The sequence below is a fragment of the Vigna radiata genome, chromosome 5 (assembly GCF_000741045.1).
Source record: "Vigna radiata var. radiata cultivar VC1973A chromosome 5, Vradiata_ver6, whole genome shotgun sequence".
Lineage (NCBI taxonomy): Eukaryota > Viridiplantae > Streptophyta > Magnoliopsida > Fabales > Fabaceae > Vigna > Vigna radiata.
Genome location: NC_028355.1, coordinates 10,810,270 through 10,826,988, shown reverse-complemented (window position 1 = coordinate 10,826,988; position 16,719 = coordinate 10,810,270). Strand labels below are relative to the sequence as shown.

Genomic DNA, 16,719 nt, shown 5'->3' with positions numbered 1-16,719 from the left:
AAGTAATTCTAAAAAGTTGTTATTACTTGCATCCTCCATCATGTTGCATAACATTTTGTCACTTTCATACCACTCATACAAAATATTTTTTCATCGTTTATCAGCTCACAACCTTTCATCTATAACTTCTAGTTTCTCTTTCACTCCATCCATTAATAACCCAAATTCTTTATAGGATGGTCCATATGATTGTTGCTCATATTTCAAAAAAGATAATGTACATTATAGATCTTTTATTTGACCTATAGTCAACTTATATCAGGTGCAATAATAGGTGTGATAACTTGAGGATAGTAATCATATTTCATTTGAAAATCATATTGCTGATTATTTTCATATGAAAAATTATTTTACATTTTTCAAAGAGGTTTTCTGAAAAGAAATAAGTTGATAACTTGTGGAGTAGACTTCCACGAAAGAGATGTGCGTTTCAATGGACAACTTCAGTACCTTATCTTTTGTTAGTCAAATTGTTCCACAACTAGGTTTACAAATTTCACAACAAAATTCCTCAAACAAAAATAATGAAATTTTTTTTACTAAATTAAAATAACTAAAGAAAATAAAATAAAATAAACAATAAAAAAATAGAGAAAAAGAAAATGTTAGTGATAAACAAAAATAAAATTAAAATAAAAAAATAACATAAGAACAAAAGTGATAAAAATTATAACCGTGTTCCCCGTCAACAACACCAAATCTCATAGGTAGAAAATGAAAAAGAAAATGCTAAGATAGTAACCAACAAAAAATAAAAAAGGTAAGTTCAACCTTATGTCATCTCCCAACCGACACGAACTTGACTTTTAACAAATAAGTTCTTATAAAATCTATGCAAAAGGGTTAGTAAACAAAAAACATTAAAGAAGATAAAGATCAATAAAGTATCAAAGAAAAAATAACAAATATAAAGAAAATGATTTGATTTTACTGGTTTTTCAAGATAGGATTCATCATTGGTTATCTAAAGATTAAGATTACTATTCAATTAATTATTGTGTTAGATTTTCAAATTAATGAGTGTAAATTCTTAATTAATTTTTTGGCATTCTCACTCTCAACCAAAGTACATTCTCAATTAAAAACAAGAACTTTGTAGATTAATCATAGTAAATTTAACCAAAGTACATTCTCAATTAAATATTATTATGCCTAATCATGTCTATTCTTTTACCTCTTGTATCAAGTAAAAAGCTAATTAACCAAAATACATTCTTGATTAATTCTTGTTAAAGTTTTTACCACTAATTAAAGTACATTATCAATTATTGGCAAAAACTCATTCAATCACATGAAAGTTTCTAACTTTAATCAAAGTAAATTCTAAATTAAAAATAAAAACCCTTGGACTCATATGATTGATATGTTATGTAGATTTAACGTCATGCTAACTTACTATAATGTTAAAAACATTATTTTACTTGATTAAGAAGTAAAATACATAGATAAAAATAAATCACAACAAGAATAAGAAAGAACAAACAAACTTATTCATCTAACCTCAAAATCTAATTAAGAAATTACTGCAGAACCAACCTTAGAGGCTTAACACTCTATGAAATGTAGAAATAACATGACAACAAAATAAGAGAGGGTAGAGGACATGAGAGAAGAGAGAAAGGACGAAATTTGAACCCCCCAAAGGGTTCATAAGCTCCCTTAATGTGTTTTCCTAAGTCTCTTTATATAGAAATTGAATTAGGTTTTGTTTCAGGCTTTTCTGTTGTTGTAAACTTCTTTATGATAATGTAATCTCCTCAAATTATCTTCTAAATAATCCAATATCTTCAAGATATATTTGATTTTTGTGGAAATATAAAAATATTTGAGAAGATATTTGTTAGATAAGATTTGGAAAATATTATCTTATAATATTTATTGATATAGTTAAATAAGATAATTACTTAAAAATGTCAAATAAAATATCTTAAGATATATTTTTCTGAAATTATCTTTAATTATAAATATTTATCAATTATCAAAGCCCTTTTGGTAGAAAAAATAGAGAAAACAACAAGATCCAATTTTTTTTGCTTGCTCCTTCATTTTGGCTTAGCCAAATTTCTTCATTTTTTCATCCTATGTTTGGATTGGCTTCTTGTGGTCTTGATTATTTGCTATTCTTGGATTTATCTTGAAGGTGTCATGAAAATTTAACCAATTTATTAACACACCTCAATGAGTTCAACTTAGTTATTGCTACGTTAACAAACATCAAAATATCCGAAGAACATTTATGCAATGAAAAGCTATTTTTTACATGTTTGTTAAGATTGTTGATAGGGGGAGCATTGGTGTAGCTGAACCCACAATTTGAGTAATATTTGAGTTTTTGATGATGACAACGCATAATTAATAACACATGTGTATTATGTGTTACATGTTCTATGCTTACATGTTATATGCTTATACGAGAACATGATTGTGTTGTTACTGTGTTGTTCATTGCATTTCATTGTGCTATATATGTGTGTGTTACATTCGACTTATTCTGCTACTATTTTGAAATTCTGTTAATGCTTGATATAACTATCTAACGGTCATATTCTTAAATATGGTTACCAAGCATTAAATGTTATTCGACTGCATTAATTGAAAATTCAATTAATTGCTTTGACTGCTGCTAACTACTATAACTGATTTTTATATTCGACTGCAATAGTAACCTAGTTGGCTAAAATGCGTCAGAGTTGTGTTATTATATAAATTGACACAAATTTGATTTCTGTAAGAACTTTTGTGAATCTAACAGTTTTGTGATATCTTTTCAGAAATTGCTACCTTACAAAAAGAGGAAAAAACTCCAAGAATCAAGAAGTGACCGTGGTTATCATCTCCTTGTGATTTCTTGAAGAGCAAGGTTGTTGTGTTTTCAAAGTCTGATCTATTTGCACATTTGGGTGTCTATTGCAAGATCAGGTCCTACAATCTGCTGAAGATTGGGTTGTGTTCCTCGTTGTGACTACAAGAAGAAGAGCGTGCGGTGTTCTTGACTTTGAGAGGTTTCTCAAAGGGTTTAGACAGCAGAAGAGGGGATTCTTGTTGTTGGTCTAGCTATTGTACTGCCTATATTTTGATTAGAGGGTTAGAGAGGTATTTTATATTTTGGACGTGAGGTCTCTATAAAAGCCTTGTTGTAAAAACCTTGATCATTATAGTGCATTTGCTTCTCGTGGTTGGAAGGACACTGGATATAGGTAGGTTGACCGAACCAGTATAAAAAAAAAAGAGTTTGAATTTTCTAATCCCTACTCTTTTACGCTTAATTGACTTTACTCTGTACTTACTCGACTCAGGTCCGCTGCATTAGAAAGTCTTTTTCCTTATGTTTCAAGAAAGATTTAAAAGCATCATCTTCTGTGAAAACGACTTTAAAAGCCTTTGTTTTCAAGTTCCACCAATTCACCCCCCTCTTGGTGTGAGAAATTGAGCCATTTTATTTTAACAATGGTTTTGTACCTCATGCTAAATAAACCCAATTATAACAAATCCTAATTAAAATATTCTATTAAATTATAAAAATCCTATTAATAATCCAATACTAAAGGCCAAATGAAGGCATAAATATGCACTCATTAGTCCTCGACAAATGTCCCAAAAGAAAATCCTCTGTCCTATGAAGCTACATCAGCAAAAGGACTGAGCCTTTCTGTGTAAGTTTCAACTCCTCAAGAAACAACAAAATCTTATAAAGAGGTCACTCAATTAGATTCAAAACTTAATAAAGTGTGTTGTTCCATGAATATGGGCTTTTGGATGGCATTAGATTAAGCTTTCGTTGTGTGCTTGAATGTCGATCTCTCTATTGATAGCATTACCAAGACCGTGATAAAGTGCCAGCTTGTGGAAATAGTAGAGGAATAATACCTACTATTTTTATTTCTCTATTTTTGGGCTATTAGCTTAGATTGTAATAGACTATTCCTGTTTCCATTTTAACTTTCGATGAAACAAACACTTCGTTGGTTTTACCGAAGATGAACTCAATATTTCTAAGTGTTGAGGTTTTCACTTATGTCTATGTGTTCCTTGGTGTTAGTGATAAACCGTCTAAGCTAATGGTTTTAAGATCGCGGGGAATTGTTGCAAGCACATATGTACATATTGAACAACAAAGATGAGGTGATCCCTTTATTGCATGCATACAAAGCCATTGTGAAGGATAAAAATCAAAGATAATGAGAGAAATGGTAGTTTTTGAAGGATAAAAATCCATTTATGTCTTGGTTCAATTCTGAAGTTGATAAAGAATCACATTCTTCTCAGACTTTGTTGTGGCTTGCAAATGGTTTAAAGTTTGATGTCATATGTTGTACAAGTTATGAAATCAATAATTGCACATTTTATACGAAGACTTTGGATAATAAAAGCACAATACAAAGTAGTAAAGTCAGTCTAGAAGCTGAGTCACTCCAATTTTCCACACCAAAATATCAAAACCCTATTCTTGGACCAATGAGATATTATGGTTTAATAGAAGAGATATGCGAGGTTGATTACACTATGTTTTTTATTCCATTGTTCAAATGTAAGTGGTTTGACAATAAGAGTAGTGTGAAAATAGATGAATCAGGTATGACACCAGTTGATTTTCGAAAGGTGGGTTATCGAGAGGAACCATTTATCATGGTACATGAAGCATCTCAGGTTTTTTTATGTCACTCTTCAAGGCAAAAAATCAAATTGAAGTTAACGAAGACAATCTGATTAATATTCATATTACAGACAACCATTCATTTAAAACAACGACAAATTTGGATGATCACCCTCTAGTTGATGATGTACATGCAATTTGGGAAGATCATAATGAGGGAATATACATATGACCATTCTATATCTGATGACTCAACTAGAGGTTGATGAAGGTCATGATTGGAGCATCGACAACACTGGAATTTAAGTGGCTCATGGAGGCAGTGAAAATGATGGCAGAATCAGTAGAAGCATGCGAAAATTAACGAAAAATATCGGTGAAGGAACAAGGTGAAGTGCTTGGGAAGATTTGGTTGTAGCTCAGGCAACCATCCATCAAAGGAAGGAAGCTAGAGGGAGTTGGTGAAAAGCTCAACAAAGTGACCTTTGAACAAAGAAGTCTAAACATGATTTCAACATTAATTCTCTATATTCATTCAAAAGTGAGTAATACAATATGATGGGTGCCTTTTATAATGTATGTAGGCCAACCCATTTGGTGATCTAAGGGTGGCTAATAATCAACTGTGAAGTGAAGATCAGCAGTCACGTGTGCAAGCGTGAAACAGGTGTTGTGTTCATCAGGGGCACCTTGAACATGTGCTGGCAAATCTGGAAGGAGGCTGCGTGCGCTGAGCACCCTAGGGTATGCGTTCAACATCAACCTAATTGGGATTTGCTTGGGCGCAACTTTTAACCCCTTTCCATGTGCAAGTATGGACTGTAATGGGCTTGCTTAATTGCTCATGTCGATCCAAAGGCTGTCACTAAAAATGAACATAAAGAGCTTTGGCTTCTTAGGAGATATCTTCACAACTTTGCTAGATTCTCTTAGCCATTCTACGGGTAATGGGTTCTTAAATAATTGATGGGCTTGGGCCCAAGTCATCAATATCTTTTGGTATGAATTTGATATTTGTGTATAACTTTTTTTATTACTATTACATAAGTCTTTTATTAACATTTCATATGACCCTTATTGCATGTTTTGTTAAATATGATATTACATAAGTCTTCTATTAATATTTGATGTTTTTATTTATTTGACAAATATATGGTTGACCATTCAAATTGATCAAGGCATGAGGTTCCCCTATCTAGACCCACTAGAGGAGCCACTAGGTTGAGACAACTGATGGTCAGAAGCAACAGTGGTGAGAGGACACCTATGGATGTTAATGTGATTATTGGTGTGGCATTTGGCCCAAATCTAGATGTATTTAGATCATACCTAGGAGTATTAGCACGTGACAAAATATTTATTCTTGCTCCATCTTTTGATCATGTGTTTGAGGTTGATCAGAACATAATATGAAATTTTCTATTGGTAAGTTAATTAATATCATTTGATTTACACTTTGTTTATATTGATAATTTTGTATTGATACAAATTTATTCTCTTTATTGCAGATAACATTTGACATTCCAAATGTCACAACACTTAGAAATAAGTGTTTGTCATCTATTGCTGAAAAGTTTCGAAGTTTTAAGACTAAATTGATCTCGGATATATCTTTGGAGCAAAGAAAAATGATTCTCCATGTGCAAAATATAACATCATTAATGAAGAGACTTGATACCTCTTTGTAGAGAGTCGTACATTAGAGGCATGACATGTCAGTATAGTTAATATTATTAAATTCCTCATTAACAAATTTATATGATATGAACTAATTCATAATGTGATAGAAAACAAGGAAAAAATCACAAGGTATAAGTGTTAAAAATAAAAAACCCCACTTATTATCTCGTGGTGGGTATAGGAAGCGTGAAGAAAAAAAATCCTCAAGCAAAAGACAAAAGGTAGACCCTCATTTCCTGAGGGTGGTAGTCCCTAGCGTCCTTCACCACCTTCTCGGCATGAGAAGTGGAAGTTAGCCCGTTTAAGATCATCAGGCTCTTACACTTCTGAGACTGCGTGAGAAATATCAGAAAGAATTGTAAGATATCATTGTTCCTATAATATTAATAGTTTCATTATACATATTGCATTGAACTTTTTAAAGAATAATGGTGTTTTGTTATGTTCCTATAATCGATTATCTATGCACTGGTTTTGAGTGTGGTTTCGAGAATAATCGATTATTTGGGATGATAATTGATTATCCTTTCCTGTGTGATGTTTCTAGGTCAAATTCATTAAGATAATTGATTATCTTAAGTGATAATCGATTATCACAGTGCATTTTGGTGAAAAATGATGAATTTGATGAATAATGGACGTGGACCAAGTCTGAGGAACTGTGTAATGTGATGATAATTGGAGATTGAGGTTAGTAGTTATGTTTAGGGTCAGTTTGACTTGTGGTTGAGAGTGGAGCATGAGTGACTGTTGGGATGTACCTAAGTATGTGATTGATGAGCATGATAGTGAGGGATAAGTCTACTTGATGTACCTCGTAAATCCTGGTTCTATCTGCGAATGAATGCTTCCTTTTTGCCTTGTGTGCATTGGAAGGTTTGTTCGAGTATTGAGCCTTCCTTGTGTGAGAAGATCTGTAAGGGAGGGTATAGGTAGGCTGTAAGAGCGGCTATAGTCGGTGAAGTAGGGTACAAGAGTGAGATAAACTCTTTCCATTATGGTGTTATAGTACAATGATGCTCATGGTGTTGTTCATGACTGAGATAGTCATGATGGTGGTGTATCTATGATGATGATCATGATACTTGAGATGCTCCAGGTGTTGCTATGTTGATAGAGATGGTACTATAATGGTTATAGTAGGTAGTTATCATAGGTGCTAATGGGTAGATAGACCAAGGGTCTAAGAGTGAAATGTTGGAGATGACATCAATGGTTAAAGATCTAGAATCGAGAATCGAGTAATTCATTATGTTTGAATTATTTATGTTAAAAGATTAGGAATCATATTGTTATTACTTCCATGTATGAGGTGTTTGATTATGATTGATATAATGAGAAGATATGTATCTTGTTGTGTGTTTAATCATTGTTGATATAATCAAAAGGTATGTATATTGTTATGTGTTTGATTATAGTTGATATAATCAATATGTATGTATCTTGTTGTTATCATTGTTTTATTGGTAGCTTACCCATACATGTGTATATTTGTGGATGAAATTATTGGCGATGATTGTATAATGTGTTATACTTGAGCAGATAATATTATAGATGTTCAGAGACATGATAAATTCTAGATATTGAATTATATTATTATATGAAATATTTTATTTCAAAAATTTAAATTAAATATTTTTAATAAATAAATAATATTTTTTAATATTATAAATTTTATTTTATATTTCTTGAATTCCGATATTAGATGATAGATAAAATTTGTACAACTATAAAAGTAAAGTATAAAAGTAAACAAGCAACTATAATGATTATTTTTACGAGAGAGAAAAAATAAAAGAAGAAAAAAAACAGTGAGACTGTGACTCCAGAAGCCAACATTGTGTGACAGTGGGAAAGAAGAGGAGCGTTGTGGTTTTAGTTTTAGTTTTATTGTAAAACTCTAAACCCTTTCATGTCGACCTCCGAGGACCCAAATGTAACAACGGCACAAGAGCCAGAACAAGAGCAAGAGCCAGAGCAAGAACAAGAAGAACAGGAGCAACAATCGGAAGAATGGGAAACTATGGCTCGAGCGTGGCTCTGTTCCTTCCCGGAGGCGAAGGAAGTGAGCATGGCAGAAGTGGAAGCGTGGATCGACTCCAACCTTGCCTCTCTTCCCGAAGGCCTCCGATCCATGCCTCGCCCCGATCTCTCCAACCGACTCATCTCCTTCCAGAATTGCATCAGACTCCCCAACCAGGTTCCGACCAATTCCACCTTTCAGATCTCTTTTCCTTTAATCACACGCACCGCTCTTTCTGTTCTTGCTCTGCATTTGTTACGGAGTTTGGTTTTTTCAGGAACAGGAAGCGAGTCAGCTTGATCTTCCTCAAGCGCGGTTTCAGCGCACTGATCAGTGGATTCCTGTGTATTCGTGGCTGGAGACTTTGGATAAGGATGAGGTGGTTAAGTCCAAGGAGATTTCTGACTGGTTAACGGAGAACCCTAAGGTTCAAGAACAGTTGTGCTCCCGGCATTCGCGATACCATTTGATGCATTACATCAAAAAATGTCATCTCAAGATATTAAAAAGAAGGGATAAGAAGAAGGTATTCAATTCCATCCATGTTCATTTTATCACATTAAGCACTAATACCTTATTATCTGTAGTCATGGAATTGAATATGGTTTTTAATATTTATCATGTGTGAAATTTTTGTTCGGTGTTGACTATTTGTTTGCTGGACAGGGTTTAGAACAGCCTGACAAAGACTCGCCGTTGAAGGTTCAGAAAGATGTGGTGATGAAACACTCAGCTCCCCTTCCAAGTATGCTTTATTCTTCTTACCTCTAAATGGTCTATGCTTTATGCGGTGGAATCTTTGTTTCATCTTCATTCGGCCAAAATTGCATTTATTATCTATTATGAATTATCCTATATGTTGGAAGTGCATTATTGAAAACTTGTTTGTGGGAGAAATTGTTAGAAATGCTTTCAAACAAATGCAAGTGTAAATCGTCATGTGTAATCAATTTAATTTTGTGCTTGTTTAATACAATAGTCAACAGTGTGCTATACTAAGGCAATTGTGGGGTAGTGAAGCAAAGCAGCCCACCGCTGCTACTGGACTCAAATAGCGGAGCAGTTTTCAGTAGTTCAATAACTATTTTTTTATCTGGGTATTTTTTGGTAAACAATTCACAAAAAAAGTTACCTCGGTCTGAACCTTTATTCCTTCTTAGTTCATACTCCATAGAACTATATGTTTTATCCATTGTTCTTTTTTTTCTTATTCCTTTTGACTTTCATAGTTTTTTCCTAATTTGTTATGTTTTTTTCTATTATTTTCACTAATTTCTCCTAGATTGGTGGGGATTGTGTTTGGATTTTTCATCATAAATTCCTTTAAATTAGGGATTATTGCTTCCTTTTTTATTATGTGTAGTATAAATTTTTTAGTTTACATTATTATAATATTTAAAATATTGCTCATCCTGCTTCCAGCAATCCTGCTAGCGTTTTCAGAGTTAGCCGTAATGCACTGCTATGAGATCGATAACTTCGACGCATAATCAATTTATTCTGTTTTCAATATATTGTGGTGTGAGTTACTCTGTAGGGTACAATTTCTAAGTTTTTCTCATTTTCCAGTGGCCCTTTTTACAGGCTTCTGTTGAGTCAGTGCATGTCTGTGTAGTGTTGTGAGAAACCACTCTAGCTTTAGTTGTCCTGAGGAGAGAAATTTGGGTGGGTTAGTATACATGTTGTTTGATCTTGTTTATACTCTTATATTTGGTCTATCTCCATATTCTTTTTTGCTGACTGGACTGGTGAAAATTATTGTTTTACAAGGTATGTGATTATATTCCCCCGAAAATGGCATTTTGTAGAATTAAAAGGCGTGCTTGGTTAACATTTAACATTTTCTGAAATGATTTTCAAAATTCTGTTGATGATTGAAAGTATGTGATAGAAACTAGTGAGTGAATGTTAATAGTTGGGTTGTAAGGTTATTTCCATCCTTGTTTCCCTTGCCATGAGAAAGCGGCACCTCTCATCATGTAATTAACAATAATTAAGCACGACACGATATAGTCTTTTCCCTGGAAATGCATAATGCCCAGAATATTTTTCAAAATATCATTTCAAATTTCATTTTCTCCAAGTATAACTTCGTGATTATTTATGAGAAACACCATAACTTTTTCATTGGAACCTGGAGTTTAGTTTGCTTTACTATCTCATGCCCCCTCTGTTAATACTCAAGGTATATAATACACAAGATGATGCAGAATGAGAGAATGTATTATTCAATAAACAGAGGTGGCTTTTATAAGCCTTTACACTAACTGGAAAACTGAAAATGCCATACTGCAATGCACTAAAATAGGCACGTATAACCACGTAACCACCTAAGACTATTTCACTCCTATAAAACAAGAATTTATTAGTATGTGACAGAAACTAAATAAAAGAAACTTAATAACTTAACATTTCTTCCTGTAAGCTAAATTAGCTTATTTCAGTGACTGCAATTACTCCAAGCATGTGTCGAATTTTTTCAAACTGGTCAAGCTTCAATGCTTTAGTCATTATGTCAGCTACTTGCTCATTGGAACAACAGTATGTTAAACGAACTACTTGATCATTAACCAAGTCTCTTAGAAAATGAAATCTGACTCCTATATGCTTGCTCCTTCCATGAAAGACATGATTTTTGGATAATTGAATGGTAGAATTGTTGTCACATAAAACTTCAATTGCTTCCTTTTTTGCTGAACCAAGATGCTCCAAAATTCTTTGAATCCAAATACACTGGTAGGCACAAGATGCTGCGACAATGTATTCAGCCTCGGTGGTGGATAGGGTTACCACAGGCTGCTTTTTAGATATCCACAAAACTGCTCCATTTCCAATTAGAAAAACTGCTCCAGATGTGCTTCTTCTATCATCTAAATCACCTGCATAATTGCTGTCACTATAAGCTATGGGACCAGTTTTTGTTTTCCTTTGATAGAATATACCATATTCAAGAGTTCCTTTGAGGTATCTTAATAGACGTTTTGCTGCAGCCCAATGTGACTCTTTTGGATTTTCCATGTATCGACTAATTAAACTTACTCCAAACATTAATCTGGCCGGGTCATTGTTAGATACATGAGGCTCCCAACGACTTGTTTGAATTTGGTAGCGTCTACTGCAACACCTTCAATATCCTTGGAGAGTATTGTGCCTGGAACCATTGGATTTCGCACCGAGTTGCTTTCAGTCATGTTGAAGCGAGCTAGTACATCATGAGCATATTGTCTTTGACAAATGAAGATTCCTGTGTTTCTTTGTACAACTTCGATTCCAAGGAAATGTCTCATTTTGCCTAAGTCAGTCATATCAAACTCTGCCTTCATTGAGTTTTTAAACTTGTCACACATAGATTTGCTATTGCTAATGAAAATCAAATCGTCAACATAGATACTGACAATTAAAATGTTACCGTGAGTCCTTTTTGTGAACAAGGTGTGTTCACTCGAGCCTCGAGCATCGTTCAAAGTGTTCTTTTGCAAAGTAAGCTTCGATCTTGCTATACCAAGCTCTTGGAGCTTGTTTAAGTCCATATAGTGTTTTGTTGAGACGATATATGTGATCTTCTTTTCCTTTCTTGATGAAACCTTCAGGTTGTTGGACATATACTTCTTCCAGGAGCTCATCATGTAAGAACGCGCTTTTGACGTCAAGTTGCATTACTTCCCATGCATTTTGAGCTGCTAGAGCTAATATCAATCTCACGGTGTCAAGTCTTGCCACTGGAGCAAAAACTTCAGTATAATCTATTCCAAAATGTTGAGCATACCCTTTGGCCACTAGTCTAGCCTTATACTTCTCTATGTGGCCACTTTCATTAAACTTGGTCTTAAAAATCCACTTGACACCAATGGGTGTTACTCCCTCTGGTGGATTCACAAGTTCCCACATATGATTCTTTTCTATTGCTTTCATCTTTGCATCCATAGCCTTTCTCCATTGTTGATTTGTGCACTCCTCTTTGAATGACTGGGGATCTCTAGACTCAGTCATCATCAATGCTAGTAAATTTTCTTCTTCTACTGAAAAAGTGGTCTCGTAATCAGACAGCCATGCTGGTTGTCTTCGTGATCTTGGGCCCAAGACTTCTGTTGCGGAATCAACGTGTTCTGAATTGGAAGCTGGTCTGTGCACTTCGTTATTACTAGTTGGTATTTCATGTGATGTAGACTCTGCATGTTCGTTCACTGGGTCCACTGTGACTGCTTCATTTTCTGCATTTTCATTCATTGGGTCTACTATGACTGCTTCATTTTCTACTTCATTTTCCCAATCTAGAATTGCAGTTTTGCTCCTTTCTATGTTCTCGTTCCAATTCCAACTTTTATCTTCTTTGAACACCACGTCTCTACTCACGATCACACGCTTCATGATAGGATCGAATAGTTTGTATGCTTTAGATTCGTCACTTATGCCCAACAAAATACACGGGTGGCTTTTATCATCAAGTTTGCTTCTCTTTTGATTTGGAATGTGCACATGAGCAATGCAACCAAATGTTCGAAAATAGTCAACTCGTGGTTTGATTCCGCTCCATATCTCCTATGGGGTTCGCTGATTAAGGGCAAAAGTGGGACTTCTGTTTTGAACATGTATGCACCAACGCACCGCTTCAGGCCAAAAGGATTTTGGGACCTGTTTGTCGTGTAACACAGCTCGTACAACGTTCATGATGGTGCGATTCTTGCATTCTGCGACTCCATTTTGTTGAGGAGTGTAGGCAGTTGTCAATTGCTTAGTGATGCCTTGTTGAGTGCAAAAATTCTCAAACTCCTTGGATATGAATTCACCACCACGATCTGTTCTGAGACAGATAATGTGGGTGTTGGCTTCCTTCTCAACACATGCTTTAAAGCTCTTGAATGCAGTGAAAGTCTTGGATTTTTCGTGTAAGAAATAGACCCAAGTTTTTCTTGAGTAATCGTCAATGAAATTTAATATGTACCTTTTGTTGCTGTGTGAAGAAGGCGAGATCGGACCACATACATCGGCATGAATTAACTGAAGTTTTGCTGAAGCTCTCCATGAGCTTTGCATTGGTATATTATCTTTATGTTGCTTGCCCACAAGACAGGTAGTGCATAGAGTTTGAGGAAGTTTCATTTGCGGTAGACCGATCACCATTTGCTTACTCGCAAGTATGTTTAATGCCCAAAACGTCTGTGCCATAATTGTGTCTCCCTGTCTGAAGCATCCTCAGTTTGAAGGCATCTGAGAGGTTGAGTAATCATTGAAGCTGTCAGATAAAACATTCGGTTGCCTTTCATGTTGGTGTGAAGAATCAGTCCTCGATCTGGATGATATATTTTACACGTATTATTTTGAAATAGCACAGCCAAACCTTTCTCTTGAAGTTGCCCTAGACTTAAGAGATTTGTCTTAAGTTCTGGGACATAGTAAACGTCAGTGATGACATGCGAGGTGCCATTAATTTGAATCTGAATGCTACCTTTCGCAGTGACAGCCATTGTTGTGTTATTTCCGAGTTTAACAGACCGATTAAATTCCTCTTCTCTCACTTCTGAAAACCAAAGCTTGTTTCCGGTCATGTGGTTGCTACAGCCGGAATCCAAGAACCAATCTTCCTCTTGGACAGGTTTTGGCATCTCCTCATATGTTGCTACTAATAGCTCATCTTCTGCTTCTTTTGATTCTTCAAATGTTGCATAGTGGGCCTTGTTTCCAGATTCGGGACATTCATACTGAAAATGGCCGAGCTTGTGATAGTGAAAGCATTCAATGAGTGCTCAATTTAATGGTTGTTGTCCTCGACCTCTCCCACGGCCACGACAGTATCCACGACCACGATCACGGCCTATTCCAGATCGGTCATCATGAGTCATTTTCAACACTTGTTCCTCTGGTTGAAGACTTTGCATTCTCTGTTCATGGACAAGCAAACTGCCATGAAGTTCATCAATGCTGAGAATGCTTAAATCGTTAGACTCCTCAATAGAACACACCACGTAATTGAATTTTGCAATTAGCGATCGAAGTATCTTGCTAACCACTGTGCTAGAATCTACTTTCTCACTGTTTGATTTCATTTTGTTAACTATACTAAGTGTGTGTCCTAGATACGCATCCACTTTCTCCTCTTCTTTCATGTTTAAAAGCTCGAACTCACGACGTAGTGCTTGAAGACGAGCACGTTTCACTCTCATTGAGCCTTGATATTTCTTCTGCATGGATTGCCAAATTGCCTGTGACGTACTTTTGTCTAATATGGTTTCCAAGATCTCCCGATCAATAGCTTGGAATAGGTAATTTCTTACCTTCAGATCCCTTAGATTGGCCTCAGCCACACTCTTACGTTGTTCCTCAGTGGGTGTGGCTGCAATCACTGGTACGCCCTCTTCTATGAGCTGCCACAATTCTTTGCTACGTAAGAAGTTCTCCATTGTCATGGACCAAAAGTCATAATGGCCATCAAACCTTGGTATGGCCGGTTGCATGAACTTCTCTGCTGACATCCTTTTACACGTACTGTATTCTCACACTTGAATGTTTTGTGGTTCTCTCACAGCACTCTAGACTCACACTCTGTACCAGGCCCCTTTACGGAGCTCTGATACCAATGGTTAATACTCAGGGTATATAATACACAAGATGATGCAGAATAAGAGAATGTATTATTCAATAAACAGAGGTGGCTTTTATAAGCCTTTACACTAACTGGAAAACTGAAAATGCCATACTGCAATGCACTAAAATAGGCACGTATAACCACGTAACCACCTAAGACTATTTCACTCTTATAAAACAGGAATTTATTAGTACGTGACAGAAACTAAATAAAAGAAACTTAATAACTTAACACCCTCCCCATATATTTGTTATTTCTACTATGGTACTTTTATAACTGCACAATTTGTATACAAATGGCAGACTGTAGAAAATTCCTATCTGATTTTAAGATGCTTAAATCTCAGACATTTTCTGTATTCTTTTTTAAGTTTCTTAATTCCTATTCAGTATGGCTCATTTTTCATATTTTGATTATATATGTCTAATTCTGCAAAATGTCAGACCATAAAACAATTGTGTATATTGAATCATGCATGTGTTCTAGGATTTATGCATGTACTTTTCATTTCTGTATATTTGTAGGTATAGGTTTTGATCTTTCCTCTAAACTTTCCAGGTAGTTCTGTAAGTAATCTGCCCAAAGATAGTGATTTGTTCTTGGCCAAAAAAAATGAAGCTTATCGTAAATATGAGATGTAAGTGAATGAGCACATTTTCTTTGTATGGCTACGTAGATATTGCACTTAATCATAGTCCAGTTCTCCTCACATTAATTTTGTTTCAGTTTAGTGGAGTTGGAGAAGCTGCTTTACCCCGCATTCTCAAAGCAACCTAGCATATAAATCAGTTAGTGTTGGAAACATCAACTGTGGTGTCTGCATAGTAAGTGTTTGACTTAATAGGTGCCCATTCTCATTTACATGGAATGGTAGATCATATATGTAAAAAGTAGTGTAGCGGAAATATTTTTACTATCATCTGATTATTACAGCAACTTTTGGAAATATTTTTACCATCATCTGATTATTACAGCAACTTCTGGAAATATTCTTACCATCGTCTGACCATTACAGCAAATTCAGAAATGACGAATCTGAGCTAGTTTGAAGTTTCCTAATGTGAGTAATTAAACATTTTTGTGAACTTCTGTAGGATGATACTTAACCAATAAAAAGGATTACCAATTATTTAAGCTATTTGTTCAATAGCATTCAGTAAAAAATATTATTATTGCACATACATCTATGATGTTAATCATCCCAGACCTCCGCATCATGCTCCCCAATACTTATAGTTGTGAATCAACGGTCCAATTCAACTACGATATTTGACCATAGGCAATTACTTCCTCCACGCAATCATTTTCTTCCTACATCCTATCACTTCCGGAATTTATTTTCCGGAACACAATAAATAATTCCGGAATTTATTTTCCCGGAATGTTTCGATGGGATAGGTGGTGAAATTTGAAGTGGTAAAAAGTTATGAAATAAAAATTTGTGAATTTAATCCTTCAAGAGAAAATTTTCACGGCCTGCTATTGTTTATTTTAAATTCCTTAGAAGTCTTGAAAAAATTCTGAGGATGATTCTGCGGATGGAATGTTAAACTTGGCTTTGCCTGTCTGTGCGTGTTTTTTACTGTCCAAAGGTGAGTAAGTGCTGTTCAATATTTTTTAATAACTTTGAAATCAATCATTGGAACTATGTCTTTTATAGTTTCTGCAATGGGTCCTTTTGCAGAAATGAATTAAACGGGCAAATCATGAAGAACGTGATGTAGGAGAGAAGCTTAACACACTGGGATTCTTTTCATTTCAAAAATTTGTATATTATATATATATATATATATATATATATATATATATATATATATATATATATATATATATATATAT

General features: G+C 34.8%; 1 protein-coding gene across 2 annotated transcripts; it reads left to right on the top strand.

The window, feature by feature from the left end:
- The first annotated feature begins 8,054 nt into the window (after positions 1-8,054).
- On the top strand, positions 8,055-16,044 carry LOC106762770. 2 transcript variants are annotated; one of them, XM_022780602.1, is made up of 6 exons: positions 8,058-8,474; positions 8,575-8,823; positions 8,964-9,042; positions 15,439-15,517; positions 15,607-15,704; positions 15,855-16,044. In XM_022780602.1, exons 1-5 carry the CDS (start codon positions 8,187-8,189, stop codon positions 15,662-15,664), a joined length of 753 nt encoding a protein of 250 aa, XP_022636323.1. In that variant the 5' UTR covers positions 8,058-8,186; the 3' UTR covers positions 15,665-15,704; positions 15,855-16,044. The 2 variants fall into 2 exon arrangements, with proteins under 2 accessions (XP_014502316.1, XP_022636323.1); XM_014646830.2 differs by having other exon boundaries at positions 8,055-8,474; positions 8,581-8,823; positions 15,607-16,044.
- Positions 16,045-16,719: the final 675 nt, after the last annotated feature.